General features: G+C 36.0%; 3 protein-coding genes and 2 long non-coding RNA genes across 5 annotated transcripts; 3 read left to right on the plus strand and 2 right to left on the minus strand.

Annotated features, from left to right (window-relative positions):
• Positions 1 to 434: 434 nt before the first annotated feature.
• Positions 435 to 3,035, minus strand: LOC117609758 (Golgi to ER traffic protein 4 homolog). The gene is made up of 6 exons (XM_034336409.2): positions 2,877 to 3,035; positions 2,713 to 2,791; positions 2,175 to 2,409; positions 1,972 to 2,110; positions 1,754 to 1,894; positions 435 to 1,686 (listed from the first exon to the last, which is right to left on the minus strand). The coding sequence occupies exons 1-6, from the start codon at positions 2,987 to 2,989 to the stop codon at positions 1,437 to 1,439; spliced, it is 957 nt and encodes a 318-aa protein (XP_034192300.1). The 5' UTR covers positions 2,990 to 3,035; the 3' UTR covers positions 435 to 1,436.
• Positions 3,036 to 3,763: 728 nt separating this feature from the next.
• On the plus strand, positions 3,764 to 5,380 carry LOC143305477 (uncharacterized). Its single transcript, XR_013062447.1, has 3 exons — positions 3,764 to 4,359; positions 4,446 to 4,483; positions 4,572 to 5,380. It is a non-coding gene; the product is annotated as an uncharacterized LOC143305477 (long non-coding RNA).
• A 144-nt stretch (positions 5,381 to 5,524) lies between these two features.
• Positions 5,525 to 6,899, plus strand: LOC143305478 (uncharacterized). The gene is made up of 2 exons (XR_013062448.1): positions 5,525 to 6,630; positions 6,700 to 6,899. It is a non-coding gene; the product is annotated as an uncharacterized LOC143305478 (long non-coding RNA).
• Positions 6,900 to 14,654: 7,755 nt separating this feature from the next.
• On the minus strand, positions 14,655 to 16,340 carry LOC117609765 (uncharacterized protein C9orf85 homolog). The gene is made up of 2 exons (XM_034336431.2): positions 15,908 to 16,340; positions 14,655 to 15,838 (listed from the first exon to the last, which is right to left on the minus strand). The coding sequence occupies exons 1-2, from the start codon at positions 16,338 to 16,340 to the stop codon at positions 15,660 to 15,662; spliced, it is 612 nt and encodes a 203-aa protein (XP_034192322.1). The 3' UTR covers positions 14,655 to 15,659.
• A 1,022-nt stretch (positions 16,341 to 17,362) lies between these two features.
• On the plus strand, positions 17,363 to 18,172 carry LOC143305241 (uncharacterized). The gene is made up of 4 exons (XM_076689334.1): positions 17,363 to 17,496; positions 17,583 to 17,673; positions 17,785 to 17,905; positions 17,964 to 18,172. Exons 2-4 carry the CDS (start codon positions 17,666 to 17,668, stop codon positions 18,009 to 18,011), a joined length of 177 nt encoding a protein of 58 aa, XP_076545449.1. The 5' UTR covers positions 17,363 to 17,496; positions 17,583 to 17,665; the 3' UTR covers positions 18,012 to 18,172.
• The last annotated feature ends 542 nt before the right edge of the window (positions 18,173 to 18,714 follow it).

Below are 18,714 nucleotides of genomic sequence, written 5' to 3' on the forward strand. Positions count from 1 at the left end.
AAGAGCTTAGTTGTTTGAGGTAAAAAACAGTCAAAAACATCAAAATCAGTCGCAGCAACAGTCACAAGAGTATCGCGTTGTATCCTTTCTTGCATCGAATTTCAATTTTATCTAGTCAACTGAAAATCGAAGTATCCATTTCTTGCTCTGAGCTCTTCAATTATGCAACGACTCATACGTTTTATTTCAAAACCTTTGTCCCTATGCAAGTAGTATAATCAATACGTTTTATTAAACTAATATAATAATGCTAATTCTATTATACAATATTATCCTATAATATGTACACGTACCTTTATAATCAAAACTTAAAGTAAACCTCAAAAGAAGGTCAAAATGTTACAAAATTAGGAACAAAGGTAATTTAATTTATATAAATTACCTAAAACGTTCAAAGGATTAGATAATAAGTATATTGAACATCTTAAATTGTATTTTGTTAGTTACGTATATACTTTTATAACAATACACATACATACATAAATGTTTGCATATGTATATAGTTACTATAAATCTGTACTTCTAATCATGTTTCTTAAAGCTTCTTTCATACAATACTTCTTAATCATACATTATCCTTTATTAATACACTAGTGTTGTATGATACAATCATGGCCATTTTATTTTTTTTAATTGAATAAATAACCCACTAAAACTTCGATAATTATTAATAAATAAATATTTTATCGGTTGCTACAACAGTTGCTATATTCACTCTATTTAAATCATAGTAACAGGTAAAATATTTATCTATAAATGGCTACATTAATACAAACATATCTATTGATTGATATTTCACTTTACTTTAGCATAATTTAGCAAGAAATAATATTATTCATTAACTATTCATTCTTTGCAGCTATAAGTATATACGTCACAATTATTTGTCACAAAAATAAGTTTACATAAAACAAAAATTCAATTTAATAGTAATATCCAAGTACATATTTGCTCTTGAATATCTGATATATACATTGTTACTAACACAAGGATTTCGTTCAAACTTCGCCTTAAAGTTCATAGTAGCATTGAAATAAAATTTTATATATACAATTCAGATTTCTTTCTTATCATTTCAATACAATGAAATGCGTCGAATACATTATCAAAATAAATTTTGACAATGAAAAGAAAAATATGAAAGATTATTACCATTCATAGTTATTTCTGTTCTATATAAAATTGGTTTTTTGGAACTATTTATATAACTTGCAATTTTAGAAAATTCTTCTATGAATGTATCCCACATATTTTTCTTATAAATTAGTTTATCTGTACAGGTCATTCGTGAAAGTTCATTTCAATGCAGTATTTAGAAATTTGACCGATTAGCACAACACAGTTGTCGAAAACATGTGGGACATTAAAATATGTACGTATATATAAATATTAATTATTCATTTTCATCACATTGTACAGTGACATATAACCTTTAATCAATCAAGTTCTTGTATGGTGTGTGATGTTGAAGCTGTATTTCTCTGTTCATCGTCTGAATCTTCATCTTCCAAACCATTAAAAAAGGATTGTAACAGTGAACCAAATAGTCCTTGATTACGAGGTCGTGGAGACGGTATATTAAAAAATAACTGTCCTATTTTATCTAAGTACTGTCGATAACATGGATCTCTATTTAAAGATATTTGGTATTGTTCACAAAGTACTGTAAATACAGTAAGCTTACCACTGAAAAATGCGTACACATTTATAAATTAAATTTTTACTTATTAGTAAACAAATAACTTATCCTTACCTATCAATTATTTTTAACAAAAAGAATAAAAAATTTAGTAGTGGAAGAAGATATGGTGGACCCCTCTTTATTTTTGGATGTTGCAAAGTATAGGAATTGAAAACTTCTTCTGCAGCTGCTTTATTTTGTAAACAAAGATATCTGAAACAAATATGAATGAAATTTTGTAAGAGTATATAAAGCCTTAAATGTTACTCAGTTATAAAACTCAAACTTACTGTAAAACTGCCTGTGCAATGAAAAGATCTATTTCATTCATATAACCACGTTGCTCGTGAAGTTCAACAAGCATTGCAGCATATCCAGAACCATCTTTACTATGTATGAAATGTTGTCTTGCCATTACGTAATTTTTTTCTAAAACATTTGTGATAAACTATGGTGATACCATTGTATATATATTTTTGTTAAAATAAATTACCTCTCCAAAATACTTGAGCTATCTTTTGATGTAAATCTGGATGACCAGTTTTATATTCTGTCCCCTTTGTACTCCATCGAAGAGCAGATTGTACAAATATATCTCTTTCAGGTGAGGAAGAACTCATTATACATAATAAGTTTGTAATTTTTTCAAAATATATTTGAGAAGGTTCTGTTCCTGATTGTATTAAGACATTTATAAATAAAATTCCTAGGTCAGCTCCACTAGCATGCTGTAGTAATTAATAATAATGTAATACACTATATTAAATGTTATATTATTATACGTACTAATACATTTCATACAATTTACGTTATTAATTATTATACCATATTTAAACATAAAATTCATATTATTGTATACAAATATCACAACATTTTTTTCTAAAATTTTTATAAAGTACGACTGCAGATCGTTCGAGAACTAGTTCTAATACAAGCAATTTGAATCTAATATCAAAATGATTACTATGACATTATTTTAAAAATATATATCTTTTAATATTTATAATGACAATAAAAAATGTATTACATACTTGTTCGTGCTGTAATAATAGAGTGGCTCCATTATACAATAATTCCAAAAGTTCTGAATATTTTTTCTGTCCGAGATATCTGAAAGAAGAGGTTAAACACTTATACCCAAGATTGCGCAGGAAGGATTTTTTGACGCTGTTTGTTAATAAAATTGTTAACTTACCTGAAATATAAAGTTCTGTACATTTGATGTGCCTCGTAATAATTTTCTGAATTTATAGATGCTTCTAATTTCGCTAAAACTCGCTGAACACCGTGATTGTATCGCGAAGCCATGTTTATGCTTTTTGGAATATTCTTTTCCTAGTATTTCATTGGTATCACTGCTATGTAACTAGAACAAAGAATAGGTATGTTGCGTGTCCGTCGCGGAAAATAGGGATATTCGGGGATTTAGGTGCAGGTGTGACAGTCCGTGGAGCGCAGAGGCGCTCTGCTCTCAAGGCGCGGATATACAAAATAGTAAACTGTTATTATTGTTTTGAGTACTTTAATATTTTGAATTCAATTTAAAACAGAACTTTGACTTTGTGTTAACAAGGCTTAGAACTTTCTGTGCGAAAACGACTTGTCCGTAACGAGTGACAAAATCATTCTGACAATTCTGCGCTTGGCGGAGGAGATCTTCGCGCGTTGTCGGTCGATGCCCCTTCCTTGGTGGATCCTGGATCCTCCCTCAGGATCATCCCTCGTCCAATGGTGGAGGAGTCCACCCCGTCTCGTTTGGGCCCCTTCTCCTGGCTGTGGTCCACCCTCAAGCGCGTGGAAGTGGAGGCGCTCCGCCAAGACGCTAGAACGTTGCAGCGCACATGTGCTAAGAGAAAGCGTGGGACCCAGAGAAATTAGGAAACGACAAGATCTTGTACTTGCCAAAGCAACTCTTGAGGAAATTTACGACCCTCTTAGAGTGCATGAAAAGACAGGATATCGAAAAAGACTTCGTAACCCTTAAGGACCGTTCGTGACTTGGTCGAAAACAACGAATTAGCTATGGTCTATTATAAATTAGTTTTTAGTAATTTTCCAAGTGAAACTATTCCATTCTCTGGACTTCCGGCCTTCTTTCAGCTCTATCACCCACGTCGAGGGGTTTACAATTTACTCTTTGTTTATTTATATAAGGGTATGCATAGACGATGTTCGAATTTCGCTCTTAATTTATGACCATCGATACAAAGGTCCTCGAAGAACATTCAAGACATATCGATACAATAGACTATCGATAAATATTCCCATGGCAGTGTCGCCACACCACTCTAAACATATTCACGTGATAACGTTTCACGTTACACCTTCCCCCTTATACAAAAAGGTGTTTACAAAAAAAAACAGCTTTTTCATTCATAACATAACTTCCTAATAACGTGAAAGTAAGTCTGTATTTAGTAGTTCATTCAATGTCACTCATCGTACAATCTTCAATAGTCCATTCAATAGTTCGTAGCTTCGCACACATAATCTGTATACGTAAACGTACAACAAATAATAATTCCTCCATATATTGTCAATAGTCTCTGGATTATTCATAAACCGTAATATTAATAGAACATAAGCACAAGCTTACAAGGCATTCAACGATACGCATATATTTAATTCAGTCTTCGGTAGAATCGTCCAGCCGAATACACGCCAATTTTAATTTATTGGTATGTACTATTTTACATTTATTTCCTTTTAATTTTAATTCCGCTGTTAAGTCACCAAACATTCGACTTATTTTATACGGACCCAGCCAGTCGCAATCAAATTCGGAAGTTCTAGGCTCTTTAAGTAAATATACCATGTCGCCTACATTAAATTTACATGGGTTTAATCTTTGATCGTAGTAACCCTTGTTTTTCTGTTTTGTTTTTTTCAGATTTCGTGCAGCCATAGTCTGTGTGGTGGTAATTTTAGTAAAAAGCTCATTAAAATGCTGTGCAAAGGTTCGAGGCGTTTGCCCCTTGGCAAATTTAGAAGGTACGTTGGCTTTAACACCAAAAACCAATTCATGAGGGGTAAACCAGTGTTCTCATGTACAGAAGTATTATAAGAGAAAATGCAAAAACGTATCCAATCGTCCCAATCCGTCTTTGTGCAATAGTGCTTGAGATAATTAATAAAACTACGGTGTGCCCTATGAAGAATATCCCTGATAATTTAAGGTCAACTACTCGACTTCGGTGGAACTACAACTTTACCAACACACAAGGTAACAATATATTTCAGAAATATTGAATCTATCCGGATGTATTCTAAATGTTGAAGCCTCCTAGGACTTAAAGCCATGCGAGACATTGAAATGCTGTTTTAACGGGAGCATGCATAATTGCTGCAAACATACTTTTATCACAAGTTCTAGCCACGCCACGGAGGCTTGAAGTTCCTTCACCATTCGCTTTCCTCTCTTTTGTTACACAGTTTCAAATTACGATCAGGGGTACCGAAACGCTGTATTGATTGTAAACAACCATTTTTATCTTGGAGCGGAGCGTTCCTTTACTCGTTAGATTTGTCTTGTCGCGTGTGTATTCGCTTTTTCGACGCTTTTTAACCATTTAACTTGTTTAGCGAAGCTAAACGCACAGACAGACAAAAAAAAAGGAACAGCATCGCGCGTCAAACAGCGACGACCCATCTGAAGCGATCTTTCATTTATACACCGTTTGTAAACAGAGAGATGTATAAAGCGCGGGGAATCATTCGAAACCCTGGGGCTATTCGAGCTTGCATTTCAGCAAATTATCATCTCAAACATTTCACTCGTTTGCTTTTTCTAAATTTATAGGAGAGCTTCTTTCGTTTATTTTTGACACACCTTTCGTAAATATCGTTTCCCAGTCCCCCTAAAAATCCTGCCACCGCGCTCGTCATAAGTAATTTTTTAATGCCCCCAAATTCCTCTGAACGCAAATCTTCTTTCGCCCCCTGTACCCCACGATCTAAAATATCGTTTACTCGGAACCCGTATTCCTCGATCGATTCGCTTTCACGACGGCGTACGGTCTTCAACTCATTTTGAGTATCATTTAGATTAAAACTTTGGGCGAACGTGGATTTAATCAGGGCTATCAATTCCTCCACAGTTTCCGGTTCGTCATCACCCATTATACCCCTGTAAACCCGGTGTTGCATTCGATTCCGAATTATAGCGAGCAAAAGTGTTTTGTCCTCGGTTTTTGCTAAGGTGTCGGCAAGCCTACATTGGGCAATAAAATGGTTTACCTGGGACGGCTTTCCATCAAAATGAGGAATAAAACTTTTTACTACATCGTATTGGGTGCCCGTAAAGGTTTTTGAAAGTTTAGGCGATGACGTGACCGCGTCCCTAGTCATACTGTCCTTGGAAGGTTGTAATGACTCTAAATTTAAGGTATTTGTCTGATGTTCATTCGCATCCGAAGAGGAATTCAAAACATTAGAAGGTAATGGCCTAGGTGGAATCATTAGCGTGTTATTTGCCGTGCTACTAGAAGGAACAGATACACCGCCCGGCTCACCCCAACTCTGCATCGTGGACTGGGCAGGTACAAGAGATGACTCTTGTAATCGGGGTTCAAATCTTCCAATTGAGGAAGAAGGTCCTCTACTAGGAGATTCTATTGAACTTTCCTCCACAAATATGACGCTATCACCACGCAGACTATTTTTGCGACCCTTCCTCCTTCTGGCCCTTACTAGTTTCGTTGAAAACGGCGGCATCTTATCGAATTAGGACTAACGGTTACAACTAATATTCTATAGTCTATTTGCTAATATTCTAGACTTACAGTTTTGTTGCACGACAAATTTATAATCCGCAAGAAGTCACTTAACGTTTCTCGTTTAACTTGTTGCTTCTTTCACAGGTGTATGGCTCTGTCCCGTCTCCTGCTCGATGGTCCCCAAATTCGACAGCAGGTACTCCAGTAAAATTTGTCCGCAATCAGCTGCATCAGGTAGGCCTCAGCTCCGTGAACAGTCCGATCAGGTCCCGGGATTTTATTTTATCCTCTCTTATGCTCCAGGAATGATGCAACGATGACGTGGACGAGGTGCGCGTGATTTCGGTGGATGGCTTGCACGGCAGCCGAAATCACCTGTCTCCGGTATTTACCCTTCGCTCTTGGGGAAACCGTGCCAAAACCCAAGAGGGAGAAGTTGCACTAAACTTTGTCCACTTATTAAATATATAACAGTTCAATAAAATAGTTTGTAGAATGTTTAATTGACCGTTTAATACACACCCGCGAGTTGATAAAGTAATTTAAGTGTACATAAGTTTGTCACAATCACTTTACTTAACTATTCAGTTATTTCACTGTTTTAAATTGGTTTTCACAGAATTATCACCTTTTAAACTGTCACCTTTTAAATGTTTGTCCCCACTTTGAACTATTCCCTTTTAAAATATCCCACCGCTGTCACCAAATATGTTGCGTGTCCGTCGCGGAAAATAGGGATATTCGGGGATTTAGGTGCAGGTGTGACAGTCCGTGGAGCGCAGAGGCGCTCTGCTCTCAAGGCGCGGATATACAAAATAGTAAACTGTTATTATTGTTTTGAGTACTTTAATATTTTGAATTCAATTTAAAACAGAACTTTGACTTTGTGTTAACAAGGCTTAGAACTTTCTGTGCGAAAACGACTTGTCCGTAACGAGTGACAAAATCATTCTGACAATTCTGCGCTTGGCGGAGGAGATCTTCGCGCGTTGTCGGTCGATGCCCCTTCCTTGGTGGATCCTGGATCCTCCCTCAGGATCATCCCTCGTCCAATGGTGGAGGAGTCCACCCCGTCTCGTGTGGGCCCCTTCTCCTGGCTGTGGTCCACCCTCAAGCGCGTGGAAGTGGAGGCGCTCCGCCAAGACGCTAGAACGTTGCAGCGCACATGTGCTAAGAGAAAGCGTGGGACCCAGAGAAATTAGGAAACGACAAGACCTTGTACTTGCCAAAGCAACTCTTGAGGAAATTTACGACCCTCTTAGAGTGCATGAAAAGACAGGATATCGAAAAAGACTTCGTAACCCTTAAGGACCGTTCGTGACTTGGTCGAAAACAACGAATTAGCTATGGTCTATTATAAATTAGTTTTTAGTAATTTTCCAAGTGAAACTATTCCATTCTCTGGATTTCCGGCCTTCTCTCAGCTCGATCACCCACGTCGAGGGGTTTACAATTTCCTCTTTGTCTATTTATATAAACGTACGCACAGACGATGTTCGAATTTCGCTCTTAATTTATGACCATCGATACAAAGGTCCTCGAAGAACATTCAAGACATATCGATACAATAGACTATCGATAAATATTCCCATGGCAGTGTCGCCACACCACTCTAAACATATTCACGTGATAACGGTTCACGTTACATACCTGTGGGTGATCGAGCTGAGAGAAGGCCGGAAATCCAGAGAATGGAATAGTTTCACTTCGAAAGTTCTTAAAAGACTAATTTATGATAGACCATAGCCAATTCGTTGTTTTCGACCAAGTCATGAACGGTCCTTAAAAGCTACGAAGTCTTTCTCGATATCCTGTCTTTTCATGCACTCTCAGAGGGTCGTAAATTTCCTCAAGAGTTGCTTTGGCAAGTACTGTACGCGTCTGCTAAGTTGAGACTCCTAAGGAATTGGGTCTGATTGGTCGGAGCTAGATGGGCCAGACTTAGACACGCACACTTATACAGTTGACCCACACGCATTCTCGCTATTCGCTCTCTAGGTTACAACTACTAGTAGAAACTACTACTACTACTACTAGACGAGGGTTCGAGGTGAGGATTAGGCGGAGCGTTTCACACCTCGCGTCTCAACTTAGTAGACGCTTACAATACAAGGTCTTGTCGTTTCCTAATTTCTCTGGGTCCCACGCTTTCTCGTAGCACATGTGCGCTGCAACGTTCTAGCGTCTTGGCGCAGCGCCTCCACTTCCACGCGCCTGAGGGTGGACCATGGCCAGGAGAAGAGGCCCACACAGGACGGAGTGAACTCCTCCACCATTGGACGAGGGATGATCCTGAGGGAGGATCCAGGATCCACCAAGGAAGGGGCATCGACCGACAACGCGCGAAGATCTACTCCGCCAAACGTAGAACGTGCAGAATGATTTTGTCGCTTGATCGTTCTCGCTCAGTAAATTCTTAAGGCATAAGATCTGTTTAGAATTGAACTTCAAAATATTAAAGACCAGTAAATTGAATCGTTAATAGTTTTATTACTTTCCACATCCGCGCCTTGAGAGCGAAGCGCTTCCGCGCTCCACGGGTTGTTACACCTGTTCCTAATCCTAAATATCCCTATCTACCGCGACGGGCACGCTACAACTGCAATTCTCGAGAGACCACACTTAACTCGCGCAGCTCCACAGCCGACTCTAGTACTAGCCGTGCTGAAATAAAAATGGCAACACCGCGGGAGTCAGGTCTGAATATATCAACACCTACCCTACTCTATCTGCCTCCCGGACTCCCGGACTCTTAGCCAATCAACGTCGTCAGACTCCCGACTACTCTCTGGACTTCACATAACCTCTTTGGTTTCGTTCCAATAATTTCGCTTGTTTCAAGGTTTTTATTAACTTATATACACGTTCATCAATTCTTAAATGTTTCAATTTGATCCAAAGATGGTTTCATTTTGCTTCATACCTAAATTTTCTTGAAACCACTGTAAATATTTCAAATATCATGCTTCACAACACCAAACTAGTTTGAGAGTATACAAAATATATATCACATTTATAACAATTTTATACTACCACATCATTTCTATTTGCCATAGTTGCAACGTTTATATATTGTTTATACATAATTAACACAAAATAGTGTATATTACTACAGCTTTTAATTAAAAAAGACGTTAATTACAATTCCGAGCACAGGACTCTGTTTTTGAAAATAGGACTCTCGATTGTCACGTGAGCGGTGTTGCCACGTTGTTCAGCATGGCTAGTACTAGAGTCGGCTGTGGCAGCACACTAGGTCTAGGGACATTTTTAATAACGTGTGTCATTCCTCTCTTCAGCTTGCTTTTTACTTTGCGATCATTTAAATGGTGGACCGAAATATATGACGTACGATAACTGATACACGATGACGATATGGTAAAGATACACGATACAACGAAATTTCTATTATTTTTCAAAGAAAAAATGATATCACACACGTTATTAAAAATGTCCCCGAACGAACTGAGCTGCGCGAATTAAGTATGGTCTCTCGTGAACTGCAGTGTAGTTAATCCGCAATGGGTATGTTGATTCCCGTTGAATGTTGTTTACTTGAAATTATCAAATGGGTCATTTGTTATATGTTGCCGACGGCTGAATTAGGATCTTCCTAGTAGAAGAAAAGTTTATAATTTTGCGCCGCATCCGAAAACTTTGAAATGTATTTGGTATCCTATTTAACGATTAAGTAGATATTATTAATAGCTACGGAATATTGGTATAAATGAAATAGAAATTATTTGACACTTTTTAGTGCATTTAGAAGTCGGATTTGTTTTTTGTTAAAAATTATTTTATTTCACACTTTTTAGTGGAACCTGTAGTATTTGTAGGATAGTGTAAGGTGATTTTGGGTTTCTGTTGCTTAGCTAATAACCATAAACCGAAAAAATATTGACCAAATTTAAATGGTTAATAAACAACAAATTTCATAAATTTTTGCAAGTGGGATCATCGCGGATATACAGTGTGTCACGCGAGTACCTTTACAGCCGAGGAGGGATGATTGCTAAGGTGATTCTAAACAACTTTTTCCTTTTCCAAAATGCTGGTTAAGGCTTGTTTTTCTAGTTATTAACAAAAAACACCGACCAATCCGAGCGCGTACAGCGCGCGGGCTCAGGGATTGCAATGTCGGCTATGAAAACCGGGCCTGACGTAGGTCGCGAACGAACGGCTCGGCACCCCGTTGGCATAGCACAATAAAAAAATTGAACTGGTAGAACATTTTTAGTCGTTGTTTAAAATGAATGCGGAATCTAATCTCTTATCGCGTATCATAATGTAAAAAATGAAATTCTAAGCATTCTAAACAACAAATGAAAATGATTGAAATGGAATAATTAATAAACATTTGAATTGGAAGCCACGTTAATGATGAAAAATTTGAAAACAATTTAAATGAAACTTTCGCATTCGTTCCTAAATTAACCTACTACGCTGAAAGCAGCTGAAAATCAGCAAAAAACGCCACGTGATATCGACCTCGGGACACTTATTATCGTCTTCTCCGACCTTGATTTATCCGATAAAATAGTCGAGATCAATTACCCGGGAAACTGCAATCCAACCCCTAACTGTTTAGGTTATTTATTAAGGGATGCTCTGCTTGGCAAGAAATTTAGCTCAATCTGGTCTGTTATTCTTTTGTTTACGCAGGAATATGGTATAATAACTGTTAATCAACTAGATATTAAATGTGATTGAGGTATATTTGTGTTTCCCTTAGGGCGTTAATTCATCAAGGAACGTGAAAGTAAGATAGATTATTATATTATGTTTTATATTATCCATTAATGCTTAATGCTTAAGTCTCGATTTTTTAGTATTTTTAGAATTTTCAGAATTTAAGGAACAATGATGTAATCGATTAATTGTGTCAACAACCCTTCTAAACGTTTTGGCAAATATATGGCGCCAGGAAATTATGTTAAGGTGTCAGGATACTGCATGCTGTTGCAGGCCACGTGCTCGATGGCAGGTACGTGGTCACTGTTGTGGAGTAGGTTGGTCTAGCAGGTTGTCTTGACAATGGCGGTAGCTGTGATGTTAGATTCACTAAAGTTTTCACAATATGGGGGTTGTTGGAATGCGTTTATCTAAATGGGTCAGTAGGCAGGTATATCTACGCCAGGTTTAAGTCGCTCGCGCGCAGTGAGTAATAATAGAAAACGGATAACTGGGACTATGTAGTTGTTGCTTGTGGATTGCCTCCGATTTACAGTCTTCCCTTGTTAATTTTTTTCCAATCTTACTGATTTTCTAATTTTTTTTTTCTATTTCTTGATGCCGCCTTTCCGTCTGTCGCAATGGAACTAGTTCGAGATGCTTGCATTGTTGCTCGTTCTGAGTACAAGAATTTCTAAGCATTTTTCACGTTACGCTCTCTATTCTTGTCCTACGAAGGGTAGTAGCTTGACGTGTGAACAAGGAATTCTGTTGTCTTGAAATTTTTCATTATAGATCTGACTACGGTTAGATGAGAATTGCCTTCTTATATGGTCAAGAGTAGATGTGATTGAGCATTGAGCTTATTTCGGAATTCTGGTCTTATTCGTATGTTTGCGCAGGTTAATTGAGAAGTATCTTCTTATATAATTGAGGTTTGAATCTGACCTGCAGAGGAGTTGACCCTGCAATTCTGAAATCCTGGTCTCATATGTGTTGCGCAGTGAATTAGGATTTATCTTCCTTTACGATCAAAGTATGGATTTGACTTGCATCGTCAATTTCCGGTGTGAGCTTGTTTCGCATGATGCGGGAATTAATACTCTGGGAGGCTGTATCCAGATGCTTCTCGCGGGTTACGAGGGTGAATGTGACTTCCGGTTCGGAGGTTTCAGCGCGGGAGATTGACCTTGATATCCCGAAATTCTAGTCTCATATGCGTGTTTTGTGCGGCAAATTGAGATTTATCTCCCTATACGATCGAAGTATAAATCCGACTTGAGATTTTCTCTTAGGCCGACAAAGTATAGATCTATTTCGAAATTCTGGACGCATACGCGTGTTTTGCGCGGTAATTTGAAAGGGTTTAGCGGGATATGCATATGAAAAGTGCCCCCAAACGGATTAGTTTGATTTTTGGCTAGATATTACTTCTAGATATGTATATAACTTCCTTCAATTTGTAACCTGAAATAAGCATTATTTTTTATGTTATTTAACAATAAAGAATTTTACAAAATATTTTTTATTTAAAAAACTACTGGTTCGAAAATTCTAAAAAAAATATACATTGTACATAGGCTGTCATCTATCTAAAAAAAAATTATTTTCCTTAATTTGTTTATTGTAAATGTTTGAAAAAAAGTAATGTTTATTTTAATAATTTTTTTAAATGCTTTATCGTTTGGGCACCACAAACATATTTTGTACATATATGTATTAGTCATATATCTGTAACATATATTTTTTTCAAGTCGATTGTTGTGGTAGAACGTATGCAAATAAACTAAAAATCAGTGTAGCACATTGAGCACATGGGAGCTGCATGAGCTGTATACCTATGTCGCGCAGCGGGGTGTCACTCAGCCAAGACCGCTGCAGTATGTAGTAATAGTGATGATATTAAACAGAATAGTAATATTGGTAATGGTAGTAAGTAGCAGCAGCACAAGTAGTTATATGAATTGTTGGAAGTAGTAATTTTAATATACATATATAAAAGATATTTTATCGTCGATGTCGCTATTTTAATTCCTACATCGGAATTTAAACGTTTTCCATAGTAATTTTGTAAAAATGATATAATTTTACAATACAATTCCCAAACCAGCTGAAATTCTGACGAATTTATTTACTAAAAATGAAATACACCCGATAATAAATGAAAATAACGACATCAACGATTAAATATCTAGTTTTTTAAATTGTTAAATAATATAAAAAATAATGCATATTTCAGGTTACAAATTGAAGGAAGTTATATACATATCTAGAAGTAATATCTAGCCAAAAATCAAACTAATCCGTTTGGGGGCACTTTTCATATGCATATCCCGCTAGACCCTTTATCTGTTTATACATTCAAAGTATAGAACTGAAGCTTTTATAAGATTGATTGCACGCGTGTGCCTATAGTATTGTTATGGATGGTCCTCTTACACGGTTGAGGTATAGATTTGACTTGATATAAGTGTGGTTTGCTTTGACACGGGATGTTGGACCATGATGTTTTGGATTTTGATCACACGCGTGTGTTTGATTGATCGAAGCTGGTCTTTTCTTGTGCGATCGGGGTATAGATCTGACTACTTGATCGATTTTATGGGACCTGACTGGTCGAAGCGACGATTTTTGTGAAAAAAATAGATCTGACTATACGCGTGTTTAGCGCGGTAAATCGAGGCTGGTGTTCTTATACGATTGAAGTATGGATCTAACTTATTTAGAAATTCCGATCTCATACGCGGTGTGTTATGCGGTAATTGAAATTATTTTCCTATACAATTGAAGTATAGATTTGACTTTTATCTCCCTATACGATCAAAGTCTGAATCCGACTTGGAATTTATCTTCTTATAAAAAAGTATAGATCTAACTTATTTCAAAATTCTGGTCTCATACGCACGTTGTGCGATAATTTGAGATTTATCTTCTTATACGGCCGAAGTAAAGATCTGACTTATTTCTGGTCTCATACGCATTTTTTGCGCAGTAATTTCAGATTATCTTCTTATACGATCGAAGTATAGATTGTCTGAACTTTGAGGCTCGTTTCCCTTGCCCTTCCTTTTCCCTGTTAGAATGAATGAATGAATGGTTTTATTATGATTTAACATACAAAGCTTTATTCTATTCGTAGAAAAGTAAGGCAAAATCTTAACTGCTTAACCACGGCTTTTCTCTAGTAGGAACTGCACAGACATGAAGTGTGCTGCACGCGCAATGTGCCGTCGATGCTCCTCTTTTATGAGGGAGGCAAAATATAAATCAAATAAGTGTATATACTTAACATTCCCCTTACCAGAAGGCGGACGGCAACGCTACAACAGTCGTATCTACAAAGTTTTGAATAGGATACTCTATAGATAATCAGGTTGGAATCCCCGCTGTGTCAACGGCTATTCGACACTTGACGATATCAGCTTACTACAGCGAAGACGATTGTATTAGTTACGTCTGTATAGAAAAAATTCTATGTATTATATGAAAGTTTTTAATTAATATCTCGGAAACTAATAGGAAGCCGAAAATACCACTTTATATTTGGAGTCCCCTCCCCTCTCCCCCCTCTCCCTCAAAATTTCATCTTCGGAACTTCATCCTAAATTTTTTTCATTTGAAGCTTTCTTTTGATAAAAAACAACTTTGAATTTTCTTTGAGTACGCAAGCACTTAACTGTGTTGTACTTGAACGAATTTCGATACAAACCATATGTCGTAGATTTACAAGTAACAATGACGCATGTCAGTTTTAAGATTTATTTTGTTCACGCTCTCCAACGCATTTTCTGTTTTTAATTCTTCGAACGCCAAAACAATCCTTGCTTTTAATTAGGGAAGACTTGAACTGTTTTCAGAATAAACTTTTGATTTAATGTGAACCCACAGATAAAAGTCAAGGGGCGATAAATCCAGTGATCGTGATGGCCAGGTTACCGTACCGCCGCGGCTAATTCAAAACTGCAGTGGAGCTCCGTCATATTGACAAATAAAAATTTATCTTACTAACCAGAGATATGTCTTCTAATAAAACGGATAGGTCTTCGCATAAGAACTTTATATACTTAGCTTCATTTAAATTATTTGAAAAAACTGAAGTCCTATCTAAACGTTTACATTCCACCTTTCTTGGAAATGCGTGTCGCGTGGACGCGAAGGGGTTAAATACGACATGGACTAGACGTGTAAAAACTATTTATAAACAAATATTTTACATATTTACGTAGATATTTGTTATCGCAATTCTGATTTTCTATTAATCATCCAAACTACAGTTAACACGTTCAAGTCTAGAGAAATAGATTTAAATCTCACCGCTTTTCAATAATGTGTAGATCATAAACATAATGCCTAGGGGGTAGATCTACCCAAGTTGATCCAAACGTATTAACTAGTATTAGTCTGCTAGTGTTTTCTACCTGCGCTTTTTAGAAACTTAACTAATTAATTTTGTAAAACAAAAAGTAGGAAAAACTGATATAAATATTTTATTATAAAAGACCTGTACTGAAATTAGACAATTTGTAAAATGAATTTACAAGAAATCTTCCAATAAATAATTTCTGTATGATATTATTTAAAACAAAACTTGACTATAAATCTGAATTATTATCACTATCAAAACCATTATTGTGATCATTCTCTTCACTAACAACCAACGATTTTAATTTTAATAACAAATCTTCTCTGGTTACAGTATCTGTGGAAGTTTTTTCTTGTTTACTTTCTTGACCCTGTTCTTTGTTTTGTTTTTTATTATTTTTATCTTTCGCTGAAAAATAAAATGTTACTTTTACAATCCTCTAAATGTATATTGAATGTTAAATAAGACTAACATTACCATTTTGATTTATATAACGTATAAATGTTCTACGCTTTCGTTCTGGTAATCCTTTAAGAATATTTTGTAACTCTGCATCTAACTTAATAACATCTTCTTTACTTGGCTTTCCTTCAATGATATTACCTTCCTCACCACATTTTGGGCAAACTTCAAATTGTTTAGCACAAGGTAAACACAATTTGTGATAAGCGTTGTTTATTGCTTTTTGTTCACACTTTAGGCACTTTGATGGGGTCTTCAGTGGTTTGTATTTTTTGTATTTAATTTTCCATTCAATTATTTTTTTACATTTTTCACACACATTGGTAACCTCAATTTTATTAATGAGCTTTGTTTTATTCGATTTGTCATGCAAATCATTTTTAAAAGCACTTTTGTTTTGATATTTCTGTGGTCTTGATCGATTAGAATTTCCTTTTTGAGTACTCATATTTCAACTATTGTATAAAATCTAAAATATATGACGTTTTAACGTGGTTTTATAACTACTTGATTTATAGTGTAATACTCATATTTATGGTGTAACCGTTAAATTCAAAATACGGTTTTATTTCAGTTCAATATTTCCATATATATGTGTAATTTATATTGTTAGAAATTATTTACTGTATTGTGGATCAACAAATTCGTAATTAACATAACCTTTATAACTATTGACAACATTGGAGTTGAATTCTTATGCGCGGTAAACTGTAAACTCCTTCTAGAGGTCATTTAAGCTGATTTAAGCATAGATACATGTATGTACATACATGCACGACGGCGCAGGAGCGCATAAGGCTTTGGGCCGTATTCACAGTCGCAACTTAAGCAAAATCTTCAGGTGAACCTACATGAAGCTAGCCGGAAGAAATTGTTGCAATCCTCGCTGGTTTAAGAGAACATAGGCCGGTATTCACAGTCGCAACTTATTTCTAAGCTGGGTTTAAGCACATGCTTAAGGCATCGGCTAGATTCACAGTCGCCGAATAAATAACGTCTTAAGCATCAGCTTAAGCATTTGCTTAGAAAAGTAAATGCTTATCGGTGTAGATTCACAGTCGATGCTTAAGAAAGTCTTAAGCTCTTATGAATTCATAGTTGAATAAGTCCGCCTTATATGTAGAAAACGAGATCTTATTTGGCTTCATTGAGGTTATGTTTTTAAGTCAACGATATTGAGGACTTAAGCACGCGTTTGAAGGTGTTATTGTGCAGTGATGGGACGGGAGGGAGTAGGTTAGGGTACACGAATACGGTAAAAGAGATTAAAATTACCAATCCCTCCTGCGACGCAGCTGTTAATTTGTTTGCGGTATTATGCTACTGCAAGTTTTTAAGTAAGTCATATAAATATATCACTACTCCTAAAAGAAGTAGAAAAAAATAAAGATTATCTATATATATATACTGTAATTGTGGCTTATTCTAGGAGACAATGAATGTTTCTCAGCCCACAGTCTCCCGCATAGTATTTAGGGTGAGTTCACTAATAGGCAGTCTGATGACGGACTATATCAAGTTTCCCAGGGATCCAGACAATTCCACTAAAAATCGCAGGTTATTCAATAATCTGGGACAGGGAAACGGAGCTATTGGTTTACCAGGTGTGGATTTTATATCATTATAACTTTTTCTATATACACATATACATACATACATACATACATATACTATGTAATTGATTTACCAGGTGTGGATGGCACTATTGATTGCACCCACATTAGAGTAACATGGAAGAAATGTACAGAAATAGAAAAGGATATTTTTCATTGAATGTTCAGGTATGTCATTAAGTTATTTATTTTACCCAATATTCATTGAAATGAACCATATTAATATTTTACTCGACTGATTGATGCACAAATTAACATTAAATTATTCGATCGACACAGGTACAATGAAATCCAGATCAGGACCCAACAGATAGTAGAAAGAACGTTCGGTGTTTGGAAGCGCCGTTTTCCATGTCTTACAAGGGGTTTAACAACGAAGTTCTTATGTTCCACAACAACGGTAGTTGCATGTGCTGTGTTGCATAATTTAGCCTTAATTTTCAATGACATTCTTGTAGAAGAAGATGAAATTGAAAACCAAAATGAAGATGGAGAAGAATTATTAGAAAACGTGGAAAATGTTAATGGCATTGATGGATTTGCTACACGTGAAGCACTCATTGCCTGTACGTTTCATTGAGTAATTGTGTCAAATGAAATGTAATAAAGGGTTTTTTATGCCTATCGAGCCAATAAATAATCATTATTCTTTGGGCTCAAATTGGTTTAATTTATTGATTAAAATACTCTCATCTTCAGTCATATCACAACCTATACCTTGAACCAGTAATTTCAGTCGTAAGTTTAATTTTGTGTTATTTTGTGTTCGTATTTCAGAATGAAACTTTAAATATAAGAGATTTTTATAACGTATGTGATAACATTAATTATAAAATTGTTCTTAATAAATTTGGCTTTTTTTATTAATAAATTTGGCTCTGTCTATCGCTCGCTCAATTATTTGAATTCAATTCAAAAACCGCGTCACTAAGTAAGAAATAATGCTACATTTTCAAGAATCATTTTCATTGGTTGGTACAGTAGAAAATCGACGGAAATAGCCGAATGTCAAATTAAGTAAAGCTTAAGCATCGCTTCCTTAACTAAGTCGGTCTTATTCTCCGACTCTGAATACATAGCGACTTAAGCATTGCTTATTCGAATAAGACGATCTTAGTCAAGAACGTCTTAAGTCCTTACTTAAGTTGCGACTCTGAATACGGCCCATAGATTCAAAATGTATTGTGAACTAGGCTGTATGGAGCGGAA

This window comes from Osmia lignaria, chromosome 7 (genome assembly GCF_051020975.1).
Source record: "Osmia lignaria lignaria isolate PbOS001 chromosome 7, iyOsmLign1, whole genome shotgun sequence".
NCBI lineage: Eukaryota > Metazoa > Arthropoda > Insecta > Hymenoptera > Megachilidae > Osmia > Osmia lignaria.